This window comes from Carcharhinus amblyrhynchos, chromosome 3 (assembly GCF_965287045.1).
Source record: "Carcharhinus amblyrhynchos chromosome 3, sCarAmb.v2.hapA, whole genome shotgun sequence".
Taxonomy (NCBI): Eukaryota; Metazoa; Chordata; class Chondrichthyes; order Carcharhiniformes; family Carcharhinidae; genus Carcharhinus; species Carcharhinus amblyrhynchos.
This window is the reverse complement of record NC_137326.1, coordinates 2,459,950-2,479,240: the sequence shown is the minus strand read 5'-3', so window position 1 is coordinate 2,479,240 and position 19,291 is coordinate 2,459,950. Positions and strand designations below refer to the sequence as shown.

Below are 19,291 nucleotides of genomic sequence, written 5' to 3'. Positions count from 1 at the left end.
TAAACTGTCTGTGCTTTATATGCTCTGTCTGAGGCCAGAACTCTCCATTCACCTGACGAAGGGGAAAACCCCAAAAGCTTGTGAGTTCACTATCAAATAAATCAGTTGGACTTAAACCTGGTGTTGTCAGACTTTTTACTGGGTCAGAGGGCACGGGGGGTGTTGAGAGGATGAGAATTGGGGCAGCCTTGGATGTGCTGAAGTCTCCAGAAGGTGGAGAGTATGAGGTTGGATACGACACAGCGTGCGTTCAGCAAGTAACCCTCACCATAGCCCAGCCACCCAATTCCTGCTGAGAGACAGCAGAACAGCAAAACCTGAGAGCAAATCACTCTGAAAGAGCCAATCCTTTAAGAAGCTTCAGACTCAACATTCCAGAGGACACGGCGGGTATGAAGAGTTTCCTTTCTGACGTATTTAAAATGGAATTGAAGAAAAAAATCATGTGAAAGTCAGCAGCTAGGGAACGATTTCCGATCTTTATATATTCCAGGTGTAGCCTCGGAATGTAAAACAGATAAAACAAGTAACTGAAGACTGGAGCAATTTCTTTGATGGAGATAGAAGATGGCTGTTTCATTGATAAGGATTTTACTGGGAGACACGTAGCAAGAACATGTCTGTCTGCGAGTCAGCTACACATTTATTGATGTTGGTTCAATTCCAACCAGTTTTTTCCATAAAGGTGCACACACAGCAATAACGTCCTGAAGATCCATTGGGTCACTGATCCCTGGACACATCCAACCTGCAATCCCTGGGGAGCAAAGTCCCTCCAGACATCCAGAGAGCTGGTCACAAAACTGCCCATTGACACAAAATTAACCACTTCACTCAGAGGGTTACCAACTTCAGTGGAATATTGTTGAACTCTGTATCTAACCCCGTGCTGTACCTGTCCTGGGAGTGTTTGATGGGGGACAGTGTAGAGGGAGCTTTACTCTGTATCTAACCCCGTGCTGTACCTGTCCTGGGAGTGTTTGATGGGGGACAGTGTAGAGGGAGCTTTACTCTGTATCTAACCCCGTGCTGTACCTGTCCTGGGAGTGTTTGATGGGGGACAGTGTAGAGGGAGCTTTACTCTGTATCTAACCCCGTGCTGTACCTGTCCTGGGAGTGTTTGATGGGGGACAGTGTGCCTGATGCACAGCTGGAGCTCTGTTATTAACCAGGCTTTGTGTGTGTAATAATTTTCTGATTTTATCTGCTCTCTGATTCTCATGCTTGTGCCTTTTGGATCTCCCTGTTTGTAGTTTAGATTGGCGATGCACTACCTGTCGGAGATGACGGAGGAGCAGACTCTGGTCATGTACAGTGGACACCCACAGGGCTTGTTTCCAAGTCCCCAGAGTGCCCCACGTGTGGTTATCACAAATGGCATGGTGAGCGAGACAGCTTCTCTCGGTGTGCCGGACTCCTGCAGCATTCCAGCGTCACCATTTCGTATAAAGAGTATTTTCCCCTGTTTTGTCTTCGCTTTGCTCTGTGTTTCACCCAGGCTGCACTGTCCACCTCACTGATTCATAATGTCCTTTATTAACTGCAGTCACTTCCCAAACCCAGGATCAGGGCAGCAGACACATGGGAACACCCCGACTTGGGAGATTCCCCTCCGAGTCACTCACCATCCTGACCTGGAAATATATCACCGTTCCTTCACTGTCGCTGGGTCAAAATCCTGGAAGCCCCTCCCGAACAGCACTGTGGGTGGACCTACACTACATGGACCATAGCGGTTCAAGGTGGCATCTCACCACCACCTTCTCAAGGGGCAATGAGGGATTGGAATAAATGTGAGGCTGGGCAGCGATGCCGACAACCTGTGAAATTATTTAAACATGAAGCTGCGTTTCGCCCCGCCCCTCCCACCCACCCCCCCACCCCCACCCCCGACCTCCCCTGCCTCTCTCTCTCTCTCTGTCTCTCTTGCTCCATTTCATGATGGGTCAAATTTCCTCCTCCTGTCCTGGAACCACACTGTTCCCTCTCCCTTCCCTGCTTTTCCCCACCCTGTATCTTTCATGTTTGATTTTTCTCCTTCCCTCTCATTTCATTTTAACTTCCCTTCCTTCCTTTTTCTTTCTTCACTTTCTCTCTTTCGTTCTCTCTCCTTGTATTTGTTTCTCTCAAACACTCTCTCCATCTCTCGTCCTTTCATCTCATTTAATTCTGCATATTTATCCTCTCCCTTTCCTCCTGAATCAGTAACGCTGGCTCCCAGTTTAATATTAGTTTTGTGCCTCAGAAATTCTTCCATCTCCTATTTGCTTTTTGCCCCTCTTGGAGCGGCACGGTGGCACAGTGGGTTATCACGGCTGCCTCACAGCGCAAGGGACCCGGGTTCGATTCCTGGCTTCGGGTCACTGTCTGTGTGGAGTTTGCACATTCTCCCCGTGTCTGCGTGGGTTTCCTCCGGGTCCTCCGGTTTCCTCCCACACTCCAAAGATGCGCAGGTTAGTTGGATTGGCTGTGCTAAATTGACCCTTAGTGTCCCATATGTGTAGGTTAGGGGGATTAGTGGGATATATATGTGGGGTTACGCGGATAGGGCAAGGGGTGGGCCTGGGTGGGGTGCCCTTTCAGAGGGTCAGTGCAGAGTTGATGGGCAGAATGGCCTGCTTCTGCACTGTTGGGGTTCTATGTCAATGCCTGTGTCATCTATTTCCTCGAACCTAATCAAAATAAGGGAGAGACGAGGGAACAGAGGGTTACAACAGTCGATGGAGATGAGGCTCGAGTGCAGCATTAACAGCAGCACGGACTCTGTGGGCTGAATGGCCTGTTCCTGTGCTGTATACCCGGTGTAACCCTGTGCAGAGAGGGTCTCTGGGCACGGTGCAAGGCACCAGGGTGTCAGCACCGGCACCATTTCCAATCCCGACCCTGATCAGTGAGGATTGTACAGAGAGCGATAGTCCGGTTTGTCAATCTGACTCCTTCTCCTTTCACCTCTGCTCTCTTCCAGGTCATTCCAAACTATTCCTCGAGGGATGAGTATGAGAAGATGTTTGCCATGGGTGTGACCATGTAAGAGACTCCTGCACCTATCCCCACACCCATCCCTGACTTCCCAATCAGCAGGATATTGATATCTGTCACCTGGACAGTGATAAATGTCAGCACTGCAGCAAAGTCATTCTCACAGCGGTGTCAAAATAATATGGGGGTGAATACTGCAGGAGAGCCACACTGTCAGAGGGTCAGTGCTGAGGGAGTGCCGCACTGTCAGAGGGTCAGTGCTGAGGGAGTGCCGCACTGTCAGAGGGTCAGTGCCGAGGGAGTGCCGCACTGTCAGAGGGTCAGTGCTGAGGGAGTGCCGCACTGTCAGAGGGTCAGTGCTGAGGGAGTGCCGCACTGTCAGAGGGTCAGTGCTGAGGGAGTGCCACACTGTCAGAGGGTCAGTGCTGAGGGAGTGCCGCACTGTCAGAGGGTCAGTACTGAGGGAGTGCCGCACTGTCAGAGGGTCAGTGCTGAGGGAGTGCCACACTGTCAGAGGGTCAGTGCTGAGGGAGTGCCGCACTGTCAGACGGTCAGTACTGAGGGAGTGCCGCACTGTCAGAGGGTCAGTGCTGAGGGAGTGCCACACTGTCAGAGGGTCAGTGCTGAGGGAGTGCCTTACTGTCAGAGGGTCAGTGCTGAGGGAGTGCCGCACTGTCAGAGGGTCAGTGCTGAGGGAGTGCCGCACTGTCAGAGGGTCAGTGCTGAGGGAGTGCCTTACTGTCAGAGGGTCAGTACTGAGGGAGTGCCGCACTGTCAGAGGGTCAGTGCTGAGGGAGTGCCGCACTGTCAGAGGGTCAGTACTGAGGGAGTGCCGCACTGTCAGAGGGTCGGTACTGAGGGAGTGCCGCACTGTCAGAGGGTCGGTGCTGAGGGAGCACCGCACTGTCAGAGGGTCAGTGCTGAGGGAGTGCTGCACTGTCAGAGGGTCAGTGCTGAGGGAGTGCCGCACTGTCAGAGGGTCAGTGCTGAGGGAGTGCCACACTGTCAGAGGGTCAGTGCTGAGGGAGTGCCGCACTGTCAGAGGGTCAGTGCTGAGGGAGTGCCGCACTGTCAGAGGGCCAGTGCTGAGGGAGTGCCGCACTGTCAGAGGGTCAGTACTGAGGGAGTGCCGCACTGTCAGAGGGTCAGTACTGAGGGAGTGCCGCACTGTCAGAGGGTCAGTGCTGAGGGAGTGCCGCACTGTCAGAGGGCCAGTGCTGAGGGAGTGCCGCACTGTCAGAGGGTCGGTACTGAGGGAGTGCCGCACCGTCAGAGGGTCAGTACTGAGGGAGTGCCACACTGTCAGAGGGTCAGTGCTGAGGGAGTGCCGCACTGTCAGAGGGTCAGTACTGAGGGAGTGCCACACTGTCAGTGGGTCAGTACTGAGGGAGTGCCGCACTGTCAGAGGGTCAGTGCCGAGGGAGTGCCGCACTGTCAGAGGGTCAGTGCTGAGGGAGCGCCGCACTGTCAGAGGGTCGGTACTGAGTGAGTGCCGCACTGTCAGAGGGTCAGTGCTGAGGGAGTGCCGCACTGTCAGAGTGTCGGTACTGAGGGAGTGCTGCACTGTCAGAGTGTCGGTACTGAGGGAGTGCCGCACTGTCAGAGGGTCAGTGCTGAGGGAGTGCCGCACTGTCAGAAGGTCAGTGCTGAGGGAGTGCCGCACTGTCAGAAGGTCAGTGCTGAGGGAGTGCTGTGCTGTCTGAAGAAGTGTCATGCTAACTCTGTTTCTCTGTCTACAGAGGCTGTCTGTTTTGCAGCATTTTCTGTAATTATTTGGTATTTGACTCGATCATTTGTCAGTTCCCAACCCAACTGTGGATCTTTCCTGTCTGGATATGCCTTTGAGTTACAGAGGGCTATTCCACCTAGATAGCAGCATAGTGAATCTCCACACTGGCATTTGCCGCAGGAGGCATCTGGGAAGTGGCAGTGGGAATGATATGCCTTGGTTCCTCATCTTATCCCAGGCTGTGATCATGCCTTGGAGCTGGGAATAGGATTGGGTCGTTGACTCGGCTGTGACCCTGTGTAACGGCACTCAGGCCCAATGCTGCTCTGGGGAGAAACACGGGATCTCACTCACACTCTGAAGATGTGAACAATTGGACTAATTTGAGGTTTTTTGTGTCTTTCCTCTCAGGTATGGACAGATGACTGCAGGAAGCTACTGTTACATTGGGCCGCAGGGAATTGTCCATGGCACCGTGGTAACTATTCCTTCAATCCACCCTATTAGCCAAAATCAGCTCTCCCAATATCTCCTTCCATGGCTCGATGGTGAATATTTTTCACTAACATTGCTGTCAAGCACTTTGACACCTTTCCCTGCTTCAAGGGTGGGTACAATTTAGTCTTTTATAAAGCATTTAGACAGTTACATGGGTATCGAGGGAATATGGGCCAAATGCGGGCAATTGGGACGAGCTTTGGGGGTTAAAAAAAGGGCAGGATGGACAAGTTGGGCCGAAGGGCCTGTTTCTGTGCAGAAAGAGAAAAAAAAATGGCAAAGTATAAACAGAAGTTACTGTTGTTTAATGTAGTCTGTCCAATCAAAGAGTCCAGTGGATGTTGGCCTTTACCTCAATGGGATTCAATGGGGACTGAAGCGATGATTCAGTTGTACAGAGACTTGGTCAGAGTCCACCTGGAGTACCTGCGGTCAGTTCCGGGCCCCACACCACAGGAAGGAGAGTCTGACCTTGGAGGTGGCGCGGAGCACAGAGCCACCAGGATGATACTGGAGCCGAGAGGGTTAAATCCCGAGGCCAGGCGGCCCTCCATTCCCGGATCCGGAAGCTTCAGAGACCATGTTGTTGCAGACATCGAACAGGTTGGATAGGCTCGATCCGGAGGCCTGGACCGTCCTTACTGGGACTGCCTGGGATCAGAGGAGGGGGATTGGAATTGGAGGCTGTGGTTGGGGGTTGGGGGTTGGGGGTTGGGGTTGGGGGTTGGGGTTGGGGCTGGGGGAGGTCAGGAGCCTCTTGAAAAGATGGAGGGAGATCTTGCAGATTCACTCAGCTGTGTGTGCGGGGTCTGGGGGGAGGGGGGGATCTAACCGAACCCTCCCCAGGGTGGAGCTGTGTGTGTTTACTGGCACATTGACCTCGGTGAAAGTTGGGAAGCTGAAGGAAAATGAGATGCAAGCTCTCATTACCATATTCAAATTACCAGGCCACCTCATTGGAATAGATTGGCCACCAGCTAACATTCCCCCGCTGCCCCCTCCAACCACCGTCACCCCCCTTCCCCACCCCCCCACTCAGATTAGGTCAGAGTTGGTCAGGTTTGGGGGGGGGGCGGGTGGTGGGGTGGCGGTTTGGATGGAGATTCTGATTTTGATTTGGAACTTTAACTCTCCACCCAGCCCGAATCTCCTCATTATCCTGATCAGATCGCCCCCCCCACCTGCCCCCCACCGCTCCACCCACCCTGCCCACCCCCACCCCCCCCCCCCACCCACCCCATCTCCAGCCCTGGGGAACTGCTTCTGCTGGGTTGGGGGGGGGAGCCCAAAACAAGAGGTGGGGGGGGAGGGAACCTTAAAATGAGAGCAAGGCCATTCGGGCGGGGGGGGTGTGGCGGGAATGTCAGGAAGTATTTCCTCAGACAGAGGGGAGTGGGAATCTGGAACTCTCTCCCCCAAAGGGCTGGAATATTCGAGTTTGAGACCGTTAGGATTGTATTGGGGTAAGGATTCAAGAGATTTGGCAGAAAGGTGGGAGATAGAATTGGGGTAAAAATCAGGCAGATGTAACAGAATGGTGCAATGGGCTGAAAGGCCGTGGGAATTATATCTTTCTCCAATGTTCTGTATTTCAGGGATAGCTCACAACTTTTACACGGATTTCCTCCTGGTTTGCGGTGTGAGTTGGGGGACTGGGTGATGTGTTTGGATGGTTTGAATGCGATGCAGAGATTGTGTTCCCGAACTGACAATCCAGCGACCAGAAAACCCAGAGAAACTGAGTGAAAATCTCACCAACTCAAGTTTCATACAAAATCTGGAAATACAAAAGTGGCCAGGAAGCTGCCGGTTTGTGGCAAAAAAAACCCCATCGCATTCATTGCTGACCCCACGGGGAAGGGAGGTGACTGCTGACTCCGTGTGGGTCAACAGGAGAGGTCATGGTCTCAGGATAAGGGGCAGCAAATTTAAAACAGAGTTGAGGAGAAACTACTTCACCCAAAGGGTTGTGAATCTGTGGAATTCGCTACCCCAAAGTGCAGTGGATGCTGGGAGAGGGTAAATTTGAGAAATTAGACAGATTTTTAATTGGTAATGGGGTGAAGGGTTATAGGGAGTGCGGTAACTCCTCAGAGGTGAAGTTCCCATCACCAAAGGTTCCTTTATTTACAAGACATATTGCACAACAGAGTGCTCCCTGTGTGCTCCCTGCTTCAGCAGGCAGAGAAACTAACATACCTGCTTTAAATAGGGAACACGAGGCTCCCTGATTGGGCCTTCAATTAGGACTCAATCAAGAACATCTTTTTGTGTTAAATCAAATAAACAAAATTAACTTAGGGGCAACTCAAAAAAGGACAGCTGCCTAAAAGGAGGGGAACAGCTGACAACAAGAACCAAAGTGGAAAGGAAATTTAAAATATCAAAATTTGATTAAAGTGGTCAATATTACACCCCAGTCCTTGCGGTGCCCAGTGAGTACGGAAGGTCAGGCTCAATCAGGCAGTTTATTCTCCAGGAGGCCAACCACATTTGCCTGGGTGAAGCCATCAAAGAGAGAAGGCAGGAAAATGGGGATGAGGAGTACACCAGCTGTGATGGAATGGAGGAGTGGACTCGATGGGCCGAATGGCCTAATTCTGCTGCTATATTCATGTGACTCCAGAAACCTGCACCAATGGATCGATGTTTAACTAAAAGAAAATCTGTTCACTGTGATTTAAAGCTTAGCCAACGGGGGTAAGGATGAGAGATAAACTTCTTCAGTCTTCAGGCTGCTGATGCCCAGGTTCTGAGAGTGAACAGGAGTAGAGATTTTTCCCGTTGCTCTCTGTCAGACAGGCTCCGATCCAGTGAACACATTCTGTCTGCAGGGCTGTGCAGGTTTTGCAGTCATATTCTCGCTGAGAAAGTTCAGCATAACATGGACAATATGAACAGCAGTACCCAGAAAGTGATATCTCCCATCGACTGGCAGCTCCCCACAACCCGTCTCCAACTCAGTTCCACAGTTTTCAACATAGAATTTTTACAGATACAGAGTAAAGCTCCCTCTACACTGTCCCCCCATCAAACACTCCCAGGACAGGTACAGCACGGGGTTAGATACAGAGTAAAGCTCCCTCTACACTGTGCCCCCATCAAACACTCCCAGGACAGGTACAGCATGGGGTTAGATACAGAGTAAAGCTCCCTCTACACTGTCCCCCCATCAAACACTCCCAGGACAGGTACAGCACGAGGTTAGATACAGAGTAAAGCTCCCTCTACACTGTCCCCATCAAACACTCCCAGGACAGGTACAGCACGGGGTTAGATACAGAGTAAAGCTCCCTCTATCTCTGACAACAATACATTTAAATGTTGATAATCGGTGAATAAGTTTATTGCACCCAGAGTGGGTTTATTATTTGCCTCGAATTCGTTCACTGACTGTCCGTCTTGTGCCACGGATTCATGGAGACGTGAAGACTGTCAGAGGGTCAGTGCTGAGGGAGTGCTGCACTGTCAGAGGGTCAGTACTGAGGGAGTGCTGCAGTGTCAGAGGGTCAGTACTGAGGGAGTGCTGCAGTGTCAGAGGGTCAGTACTGAGGGAGTGCTGCAGTGTCAGAGGGTCAGCACTGAGGGAGTGCCGCAATGTCAGAGGGTCAGTGCTGAGGGAGTGCCGCACTGTCAGAGGGTCAGTGCTGAGGGAGTGCCGCACTGTCAGAGGGTCAGTGCTGAGGGAGTGCCGCACTGTCAGAGGGTCAGTGCTGAGGGAGCGCCGCACTGTCAGAGGGTCAGTGCTGAGGGAGTGCCACACTGTCAGAGGGTCAGTGCTGAGGGAGTGCCGCACTGTCAGAGGGTCAGTGCTGAGGGAGTGCCGCACTGTCAGAGGGTCAGTGCTGAGGGAGTGCCGCACTGTCAGAGGGTCAGTGCTGAGGGAGTGCCGCACTGTCAGAGGGTCAGTGCTGAGGGAGTGCCGCACTGTCAGAGGGTCAGTGCTGAGGGAGTGCCGCACTGTCAGAGGGTCAGTGCTGAGGGAGTGCCGCACTGTCAGAGGGTCAGTGCTGAGGGAGTGCCACACTGTCAGAGGGTCAGTGCTGAGGGAGTGCCGCACTGTCAGAGGGTCAGTGCTGAGGGAGTGCCGCACTGTCAGAGGGTCAGTGCTGAGGGAGTGCCGCACTGTCAGAGGGTCAGTGCTGAGGGAGTGCCGCACTGTCAGAGGGTCAGTGCTGAGGGAGTGCCGCACTGTCAGAGGGTCAGTGCTGAGGGAGTGCCGCACTGTCAGAGGGTCAGTGCTGAGGGAGTGCCGCACTGTCAGAGGGTCAGTGCTGAGGGAGTGCCGCACTGTCAGAGGGTCAGTGCTGAGGGAGTGCCGCACTGTCAGAGGGTCAGTGCTGAGGGAGTGCCGCACTGTCAGAGGGTCAGTGCTGAGGGAGTGCCGCACTGTCAGAGGGTCAGTGCTGAGGGAGTGCCGCACTGTCAGAGGGTCAGTGCTGAGGGAGTGCCGCACTGTCAGAGGGTCAGTGCTGAGGGAGTGCCGCACTGTCAGAGGGTCAGTGCTGAGGGAGTGCCGCACTGTCAGAGGGTCAGTGCTGAGGGAGTGCCGCACTGTCAGAGGGTCAGTGCTGAGGGAGTGCCGCACTGTCAGAGGGTCAGTAGGGTCAGTCACTGACAGGCGATGCTGCCGTTTATCTGACGATTGTGGGAACTGGCTGCGTGTGAATTGGGTGATGGGTTTCCAACGTTACCATAGCAACTTCACTCGTGGCAAAGTGCTTTGAAACACATCCTGAGCTCATAAATGCTGAAAATGTCCCGAACCCATTGCCAATGGGATTTATCCTGTTGGCGCAGAGAGAATCCTGTTTTCCGATTACCCTGGGACGGATACAAACTCAATTGGCAGAAATAAAAGCCATTTTTCTCACATCCCTCCACAGTGTCAACAGTTAGTTGGGATGAGTTGGGATGATTTATGGGACAGTTTATTGGAGACACATGTTGCTCAGTTGCTGTCACATCTGTTCATATTTATATTTGTGGCACATGATACATTGTTGAGATTCTGACAGCAAATTAATTGAATTAAGGTCATCCCGAATGTGCTGCGGAGTCTCTTTGACAAATTCCTTGTGATTCTATCAAAGTCTCAGGGCTTCTGTCAAAGTTTTTCGGCTGCGTGGCAGACACAGGGATACCCACAGCGGGAGCAGTGTGAGGTTACAGCCCGTCTGCCAAATACCTGTCAAAATGGGATGGTGAATGTGGTGTCCGGCTAATGGCCACATTTTCAAATAAAGACCGGGCAGTTTTTCTGTGAATTTCAGCATTTATGAGCTTAGGATGTGTTTCAAAGCACTTTGCCACGAGTGAAGTTGCTATGGTAACGTTGGAAACCCATCACCCAATTCACACACAGCCAGTTCCCACAATCGTCAGATAAACGGCAGCATCGCCTGTCAGTGACTGACCCTACTGACCCTCTGACAGTGCGGCACTCCCTCAGCACTGACCCTCTGACAGTGCGGCACTCCCTCAGCACTGACCCTCTGACAGTGCGGCACTCCCTCAGCACTGACCCTCTGACAGTGTGGCACTCCCTCAGCGCTGACCCTCTGACAGTGCGGCACTCCCTCAGCACTGACCCTCTGACAGTGCGGCACTCCCTCAGCACTGACCCTCTGACAGTGCGGCACTCCCTCAGCACTGACCCTCTGACAGTGCGGCACTCCCTCAGCACTGACCCTCTGACAGTGCGGCACTCCCTCAGCACTGACCCTCTGACAGTGCGGCACTCCCTCAGCACTGACCCTCTGACAGTGCGGCGCTCCCTCAGCACTGACCCTCTGACAGTGCGGCACTCCCTCAGCACTGACCCTCTGACAGTGCGGCACTCCCTCAGTACTGACCTTCTGACAGTGCGGCACTCCCTCAGTACTGACCCTCTGACAGTGCGGCACTCCCTCAGTACTGACCTTCTGACAGTGCGGCACTCCCTCAGCACGGCTGCATTTTATCATCCTGAATTATGGTCAAATCTGTGGCCTGGGACCCGAACCCACAAAATTGTGACAGATTTATCTTCCTCAGTTTGAAATGATGGGATTTGAGCCCATTCCCAGAGGATTATTGTTGTGTTCCGGGTTCCTAGCCCAGTGATATTTCCCACCACGCCACTGCCTCCCCCCTCTCTGTGTGGAGAAGTAGGTTATGAACAATAAGCGTGGCCACGGTTGTGAGTGCAAACAGAGTGTGTTGAAGAGTCTGTATCTCTTTGTGTTTCAGCTGACGGTATTAAACGCTGGCCGGAAGTATCTGCGATTGGACAATCTCAGCGGGAAGGTGTTTGTGACGTCAGGATTGGGTGGAATGAGCGGTGCGCAGGCCAAGGCTGCGGTTATCATTGGCTGTGTGGCCGTGATAGCAGAGGTGAGTCCGTCCCTCTGTCCCACCAAAATCTCACCATATCTGCTCTGAGAAAGCAGCGATAAACTGGGAGGGACAGCGAGATGAGGGGGTGTTTACCCGCATACCCAGGAACGACCAGCTCTTCTGTAACTTTCCCTCCAATGACTTTCTCTCTAATGATTTTCCCTCCAATGGCCTTCCGCCATTCCATTCAAAATGGGATTGGTTTGTGTAAGACCTGTACAACACTCGTGCCACACAAGTTCCAGCCAGTTATCATGCCAAACAAGAGATAATTTAACCACCTTCCCTTGGCATTCAATGGCATTGCCATTGCTGAACCCCCCACCATCAATATCCTGGAGGTTACCATTGATCAGAAACAGAACTGTTCCAGCCGTATAAATACTACGATCACAAGAACAGATCAGAGGCTGGGAATTCTGTGGTTAGTCACTCACTTCCTGATTCCCCAAAGCCTGTCCCCCATCTGCAAGGGAAAAGTCAGGATTGTGATGGAATACTGTCCCACTTGCCTGGATGGGTGCAGCTCCAACAACACTCAAGAAGCTTGACACCACCCAGGACGAAAGAGCCTCACTTGATTGGCACCACATCCATCACCCTCAACATTCACTCCCTCAGAGGTGCAGCAGGTGGTAAAGAAGGCAAATGGTTTATTTGTGCTTCATAGCGAGAGGATTCGAGTCCAGGAACAGGAACGGCAGACATCTGTACTCAACCCGTGAAGCTGCTCAGTGACAGCGTGGCAGTTTGGCATATTGACCTGGGTTCAATGCCAACCCAGGGTCACTGACTGTGTGGAGACTGCACGTTGTCCCCGTGTCTGCATGGGTTTCCTCCGGGTGCTCTGGTTTCTCCCACAGTCCAAAGATGTGTAGATTAGGATGCATTGGCCATGCTAGATTCCCTGTTAGTGTCCCAAGATGTGCGGGTTAGGTGGATTGGCCATGTTAAATGAGTGTGCCCTCTCCTCTCCCCCCGCCACCCCCCCAAACACCTGTACCCCTCACTCCGCAAAAGAGTGTGGGTCCTGGTGATTATTACCGTGTGCCCCCACCCCCCCAGTTCCCGCTTTCTCCACCACCAATGCACGGGGCACTGGGCAGCAGTGTCCAATACACCAAATACACTGCAGCAACTCACCAAGGCTCCTTCTGCAATATCTTCACACCTACCATTCCACCAGGGAGTGGGATAGCTTGATCTTGGGTTTGGACATAGCTCGGCACAACATTGAGGGCCGAGGGGCCTGTACTGTGCTGTACTGTTCTATATGTTCTACCATCTAGCAGGACAAGGGCAGCAGATACCTGGGAACACCACCACCACCTGGAGGTTCCTCTCCAAGTCACTTCCCATCCTGACTTGGAAATATATCGCCATTCACTCACTGACGCTGGGAAAAATCCCTGGAACTCTCTTCCTAACAGCACTGTGGGTGTACCTACAACACAGGGACTGCTGATACTGGGTAGCAAATCGCTAGCCTTGCCAGTGTTGCTGATATCCCATAAACAGATTGGAGTCAACGTGACTAATCTCTGCAGCTCCCAGGTGTGGTGTTACCTGTTGTTGAGGGCGGAGGTATTTGGCAAAGGTTTGAGAATGTTCCTCTTCAACTGGAGCAGAGCTGAGTTGTCTTTTCGATGGGAAGATAGCGATCATTGAGCAACTCCTGGCACTAAGATACAAGATGCTCATTCACTCTGAATAAAGCCCAGAGACAGGAGCAAACAAGCACATTCCCAGCTCGCCTGAAAATAACAACACTCCCATTCTTCAAATCTGACTCCCTCTTTCAGCAATCACATCGCCATCTCCTCTCATTGTTAATAACAGGACTTTCAAACAAAGGCTAGGCACAGCCACAGAAACCATGTTAAAGCTTAAGTTTGTTTAAATTTGAACTCCTGGATGGGATCTATCCCAGGTTACTATGGGAGGCAAGGGGAGAAATAGCTGCGGCTTTAACAGATATCTTCACATCTTCTTTGACCACAGGCAAGGTTCCAGATGACTACAGAACAGCCAGTGTTGTCCCGTTTTTCAGAAAGGAAGCAGGGATAACCCAGGAAATTTTAATCCGGTAACCCTGACACCAGTGGTGGGGAAGCTTCAGGAGAAGGTACTGAGGGATAGGATATATGCATATATTTGGAGAAAAATGGACTAGTTAGTGACAGGCAGCATGGTTTTGTACGGGGAAGTTCATGCCTCACCAACTTGATTGAGTTTTTTGAAGAGGTGATGAAGATAATTGATGAGGGAAGGGCAGTGGATGGTGTTTATATGGACTTTAGTAAGATGCTTGACAAGGTCCCACATGGCAGACTGGTACAAAAACTAAAATCACATGGGATTTGGTGTGGGCTGTCTAGATGGATACAGAACTGGCTGGGTTGTAGAGAACAGAGAGTATCAGTGGAAAGGTGTTTCTCTGAATGGAGATCTGTATCTAGTGGTGTTCCACAGGGGTCAGTGCTGGAACCTCTGTTGTTTGTAATATATATAAATGATCTAGAGGAAAATGTGGGCAGTCTGATTAGTGAGTTTGAGGATGACACGAAGATGGGTGGAGTTGCTGACTGTGCTGAGGATAGAACAGGATAGAAATAGATTGGAGACTTGGACACAGAAATGGCAGGTGGAGTTTAATCCAGACAAATGCAAGATGATGTATTTTGGGGGATCAAATTTAGGTGTAAATTATGCTGTAAATGGCAGAACCCTTAGGAACATTAACGTACAGAGGGATCTGGGCGTGCAGGTCCACAGTTCCCTAAAAGTGGCAACACAGGTGGCCAAGATTAAGAAGGATTACGGCATGTTTGCCTTCATCAGCCGGGGCACTGAGTACAGGAGTTGGGAAATCATGTTGCAGCGATATAAAACCTTGGTTAGGCTGCCTTTGGAATATTGTGTGCAGTTCTGGTCACCACACTACCAAAAGGATGCGGATGTTTTGGAGAGAGTGCAAAGAAGGTTCACCAGGGTGTTACCTGATCTCGAGGGTGGCGGCTATGAGGAGAGGTTGAATAAACCGGGATTGTTTCCACTGGAAAGATGAAGGCTGAGGGGAGACCTGGTCTACAAAATGATGAGAGGAATAGACAGGGTGGATAGTCAGAGGCTTTTCCCCAGGGTGGGAATGTCAATTACACGGCAGGGGGGGGCACAAGTTCACAGTGAGAAGGGGAGAGTTTAAAGGAGATGTGTGGGGGGAAGTTTTTCACACAGAGAGCGGTGGGTGCCTGGAACGCGCTGCCAGAGGGGGTGGTGGAAGAAGGAACATTAACAACATTTAAGAGGCATCTGGATGGGTCCATGAATAAGGAGGGAGTCGACAGATAAGGACCGGGTAAGGGCAGAAGGGTTTTGTTTTGTTTAGTTAGGGCATCATGATCAACACAGGCTTGGAGGGCCGAAGGGCCTTTCCTGTGCTGTACTCGGAGGGCCGAAGGGCCTGTCCCCGTGCTGTACTGTTCTTTGTTCTCTTAATATTACAAGTAGGCTTACATTAACACTGCAATGAAGTTACTGTGAAAGTCCCCAGGCCGCCACACTCTGGTACCTGTTCGGGTTACACTGAGGGAGAATTTAGCATGGCCAGTGCACCCTACCCAGCACATCTTCCAGACTGTGGGAGGAAACCGGAGCACCCGGAGGAAACCCACGCAGACACGGGGAGAACATGCAAACTCCACACAGTGACCCGAGGCTGGAATCCGGGTGCTGTGAGGCAGCAGCGCTAACCACTAGGCCACCTCGACAACACAGCTCATGGATGAAATATTTTAGGAGTTTCAGGGCGTGGGAAGTGGAGAGGGGGGTCAACAGGTACTGGAGGTGACAGAGAGCTCTGGTCAGTGAAGATTCTAGAAACTGTTCCTCTCTGAGGCAAAGTGTTGATTAGAAATTCGAGTTGCTTCTATTTCACTCTGAGACTGCGGACCTGATCTTTGCAAACATGGACATCCCAGTGTCACCCAGACTCGAAACGTTTCACCAAAGAGAAGGATTTGGTGGATGATGAGTCTGAGAAAGGATGTGTAGATAGTTTGGGTCACGCTGAGATCAAAAAGAAGGAGGTATTGGGGTTCTTGAGAGAAACATTAAGGTAGACAAGTCCCCAGGGCCTTATGGGATATATTCCAGAATACTGAGAGAGGCAAGGGAGGAAATTGCTGGGGCCTTGAGAGAAATCTTTGTATCCTCACTGGCTGCAGGGCAAGTCCCAGAGGATTGGTGAGTAGCCAATGTTGTTCCTTTGTTTAAGAAGGGTAGCAAGAATAAACCAGGTAATTACAGGCTGGTGACCCTTACATCAGTGGTAGGGAAATTATTGGAGAGGATTCTTTGAGACAGGATTTATTCCCATTTGGAAATAAATGGACGTTTTAGTGAGAGGCAACATGGCTTTGTGAAGGGGAGGTCATGTCTCACAAACTTGATTGAGTTTTCAGGGAAGTGATGAAGGTGATCGATGAGGGTAGGGCAGTGGATGTTGTCTACATGGACTTCAGTAAGGCCTTTGACAAGGTCTCTCACAGCAGACTGGTGCAGAAGGTGAAGTCACATGGGATCAGAGGTGAGCTGGCAAGGTGGATACAAAACTGGCTCGGTCAGAGAAGACAGAGGGTAGCAGTGGAAGGGTGTGTTTCTGAATGGAGGGCTGTGACAAGTGGCGTTCCTCAGGGATCAGTGCTGGGACCTTTGCTGTTTGTAATATATATAAATGATTTGGAGGAAAGTGTAACTGGATTGATTAGTAAGTTTGCGGATGACACAAAGGTTGGTGGATTTGCAGATAGCGATGAGGACCATCAGAGGATACAGCAGGATATAGATCAGTTGGAGACTTGGGCAGAGAGATAGCAGATGGAGTTTAATCCGGATAAATGTGAGGTAATGCATTTTGGAAGGTCTAATACAGATAGGAAATATACAGTAAATGGCAGAACCCTTAAGAGTATTGATAGGCAGAGGGATCTGGGTGTACAGGTACACAGGTCACTGAAAGTGGCAATGCAGGTGGAGAAGGTAGTCAAGAAGGCATACGGCATGCTTGCCTTCATCGGCCGGGATATTGAGTTTAAAAATTGGCCAGTCATGCTGCAGCTTTATAGAACCTTAGTGAGGCCGCACTTGGAATATAGTGTTCAATTCTGGTCGCCACACTACCAGAAGGATGTGGAGGCTTTGGAGAGGGTACAGAAAAGATTTACCAGGATTTTGCCTGGTATGGAGGGCATTAGCTATGAGGAGAGGTTGGAGAAACTTGGTTTGTTCTCACTGGAGCGATGGAGGTTGAGGGGAGACATGATAGAAGTCTACAAGATTATGAGAGGCACGGACAGAGTGGATAGTCAGAAGCTTTTTCCCAGGGTGGAAGAGTCAATTACTCGGGGGCACAGGTTTAAGGTGTGAGGGGCAAGGTTTAAAGGAGATGTACGAGGCAGATTTTTTACACAGAGAGTGGTGGGTACCTGGAACTCGCTGCCGGGGGAGGGAGTGGAAGCGGATACGATAGTGAGTTTTAAGGAGCATCTGGACTAATCCATGAATAGGATGGGAATAGAGGGATACGGTCCCCGGAAGGGTAGGGGGTTTTAGTTCAGTCGGGGCAGTATGGTCAGTGCAGGCTTGGAGGGGCCGAAGGGCCTGTTCCTGGGCTGGAATTTTCTTTGTTCTTTTCTGGCTCTATTCTCTCTCCACAGACGCTGTCAACCCTGCTGAGATTTTCCAGCATTTTCAGTTTCAGATTCCAGTATCTGCAGTATTTTGCTTTGAACCAAGTGAATCAATTTGATTGATTGAAAAATAACTGAATAATGAACCCTTTCCTTTCAGGTTGATGAAGCTGCTCTAACAAAGCGACTGCAGCAGGGCTGGTTAATGAAGGTCACCAAGAGCCTGGATCAGTGTATCGCTCAAATCAGGTAACTCCCACCCCTCTCTCATCACCCCCTTCCGAAAGTTTATTTATCAGTCACAAGTAGGCTTACGTTAACCCTGCAATGAAGTTACTGTGAAAATCCCCTAGCTGCCGCAGTGCATCTTGTAGCTGGTTCACACGGCTGTCACCGTGTGTCAGTGGTGGAGGGAGTGGATGTTTGTAGATGGGGTGCCAATCAAGGGGGCTGCTTTGTCCTGGATGGTGTTGAGCTTCTTGAGTGTTGTTGGAGCTGCCCCCATCCAGGCAAGTGGGGAGTGTTCCATCACACTCCTGACTTGTGCCTTGTAGATGGTGGACAGGCGTTGGAGAGTGAGAAGGTGAGTTACCTGCTGCAGGATCCCCAATGTCTGACCTGCTCTGGTAGCCACTGTGTTTATATAGCTAATCCAGCTCAGGTTCTGGTCAATGGTAACTCCCAGGATGTTCATGTTGGGGTTGATTCAGTGATGGTGATGTCGTTGAATGTCAGGAGGCAATGGTTAAATTCTCTCTTGTTGGAGATGGTCATTTTCTGGTGCTTGTGTGGTCCGAATGTTAGTTGCCACTTGTCAGCACGAGCCTGGATATTGTCCAGATCTTGTTGCATTTGGACAGGGACCATTTCAGTATCTGAGGAGTCACGAATGGTGCTGAATGTTGTACAATCATCAGCAAACATCCCCACTTCTGGCCTTATGACAGAGGGAAGGTCATTGATGAAGCAGCTGAAGATAGTTGGGCCAAGGACACTTCCCTGAGGAACTCCTGCAGAGATATCCTGGAGCTGAGATGACCCCCAACCACCACAACCACAAAACCATAGAATCCCTGCCGTGCAGAGGCTATTTGGCCTGTTGATTCTGCATTGATTTTCTGACGGAGCCCCACAAACCATCCCCCCCCCCGACCCAACTCCCTTCCCGCACTCCCCTTCCCGCACTCCCCTTCCCCTGCTCTATCTCTGTAACCCTGTGCATTTACAATGACTAATCCACCTAATCCACACATCCTGGGACATTAAGAAGCAATTCAGCACGGCCAATTCACTTAACCTACATGTCTTTGGACTGTAGGAGGAAACTGGAGCAACCGGAGGAAACCCACACAAACATGGGGAGAACATACAAACTCCACACAGACAGTCACTCAAGGCTGGAATCGAACCCATGTCTCTGGCACTGTGAGGCAGTGATGCTAACAACTTCTGCCCATTTTCCTGTGTGCCGGGTATGACTCCAGTCAACGGAGGGTTTCCCCCCCGATTCCTATTGACCCCAGTTTCGCAAGGGCTCCTCGATGTCGCACTCGGTCAAATGCGGCCTTGGTGTGAGGGACAGTCCCTCTCACCTCACCGCTGGAGATCAGTCTGCGTTTGAATCAAGGCTGTACGCAGGGCAGGAGCTGAGTGTCCCGGCGCTCCAGATCTGCAACTGGTTCTAATCAAAAGCAGCATCGGCATCCGAAACTGGGGTAAAGGGAATCTGCCACCCAGCCTTGGAGTGTCACAGCGCCGACAGAACATCTGGAATAAATGCACAGGATGGAAACACTCCTTTAATGTTGGGATGCGAAGGAAAAGTGGATCAGACAGATGGAATGTTTTTGTGAAAGCTCAGTTTGCTATTGGGTGTCGGTTGTGAAAGGAATCCCTGAAGTTCCCCTTTGCATTAATTATTTCCAGTCAGGTAGAGTGGAGTCTGCGGTGTGGGGCTTCTCTGCTCCAAGCTGGCTCAGAAAGAACATGAGTCTGTGCCTCTCTTTCATCCCTCTGT

The 19,291-nt window shown here is 51.2% G+C and overlaps 1 protein-coding gene across 1 annotated transcript in view; it reads left to right on the top strand.

Annotated features, from left to right (window-relative positions):
• The window catches only part of uroc1 (urocanate hydratase 1), a 77,332-nt gene that overhangs the window by 21,154 nt on the left and 36,887 nt on the right, over nt 1-19,291 (top strand). The window contains exons 5-9 of the mRNA XM_080218618.1: nt 1,254-1,382; nt 2,966-3,027; nt 5,120-5,186; nt 11,438-11,581; nt 17,435-17,523. Of these exons, the coding sequence (XP_080074744.1) occupies nt 1,254-1,382; nt 2,966-3,027; nt 5,120-5,186; nt 11,438-11,581; nt 17,435-17,523 (491 nt within the window). The remainder of the gene's footprint in view (nt 1-1,253; nt 1,383-2,965; nt 3,028-5,119; nt 5,187-11,437; nt 11,582-17,434; nt 17,524-19,291) is intronic.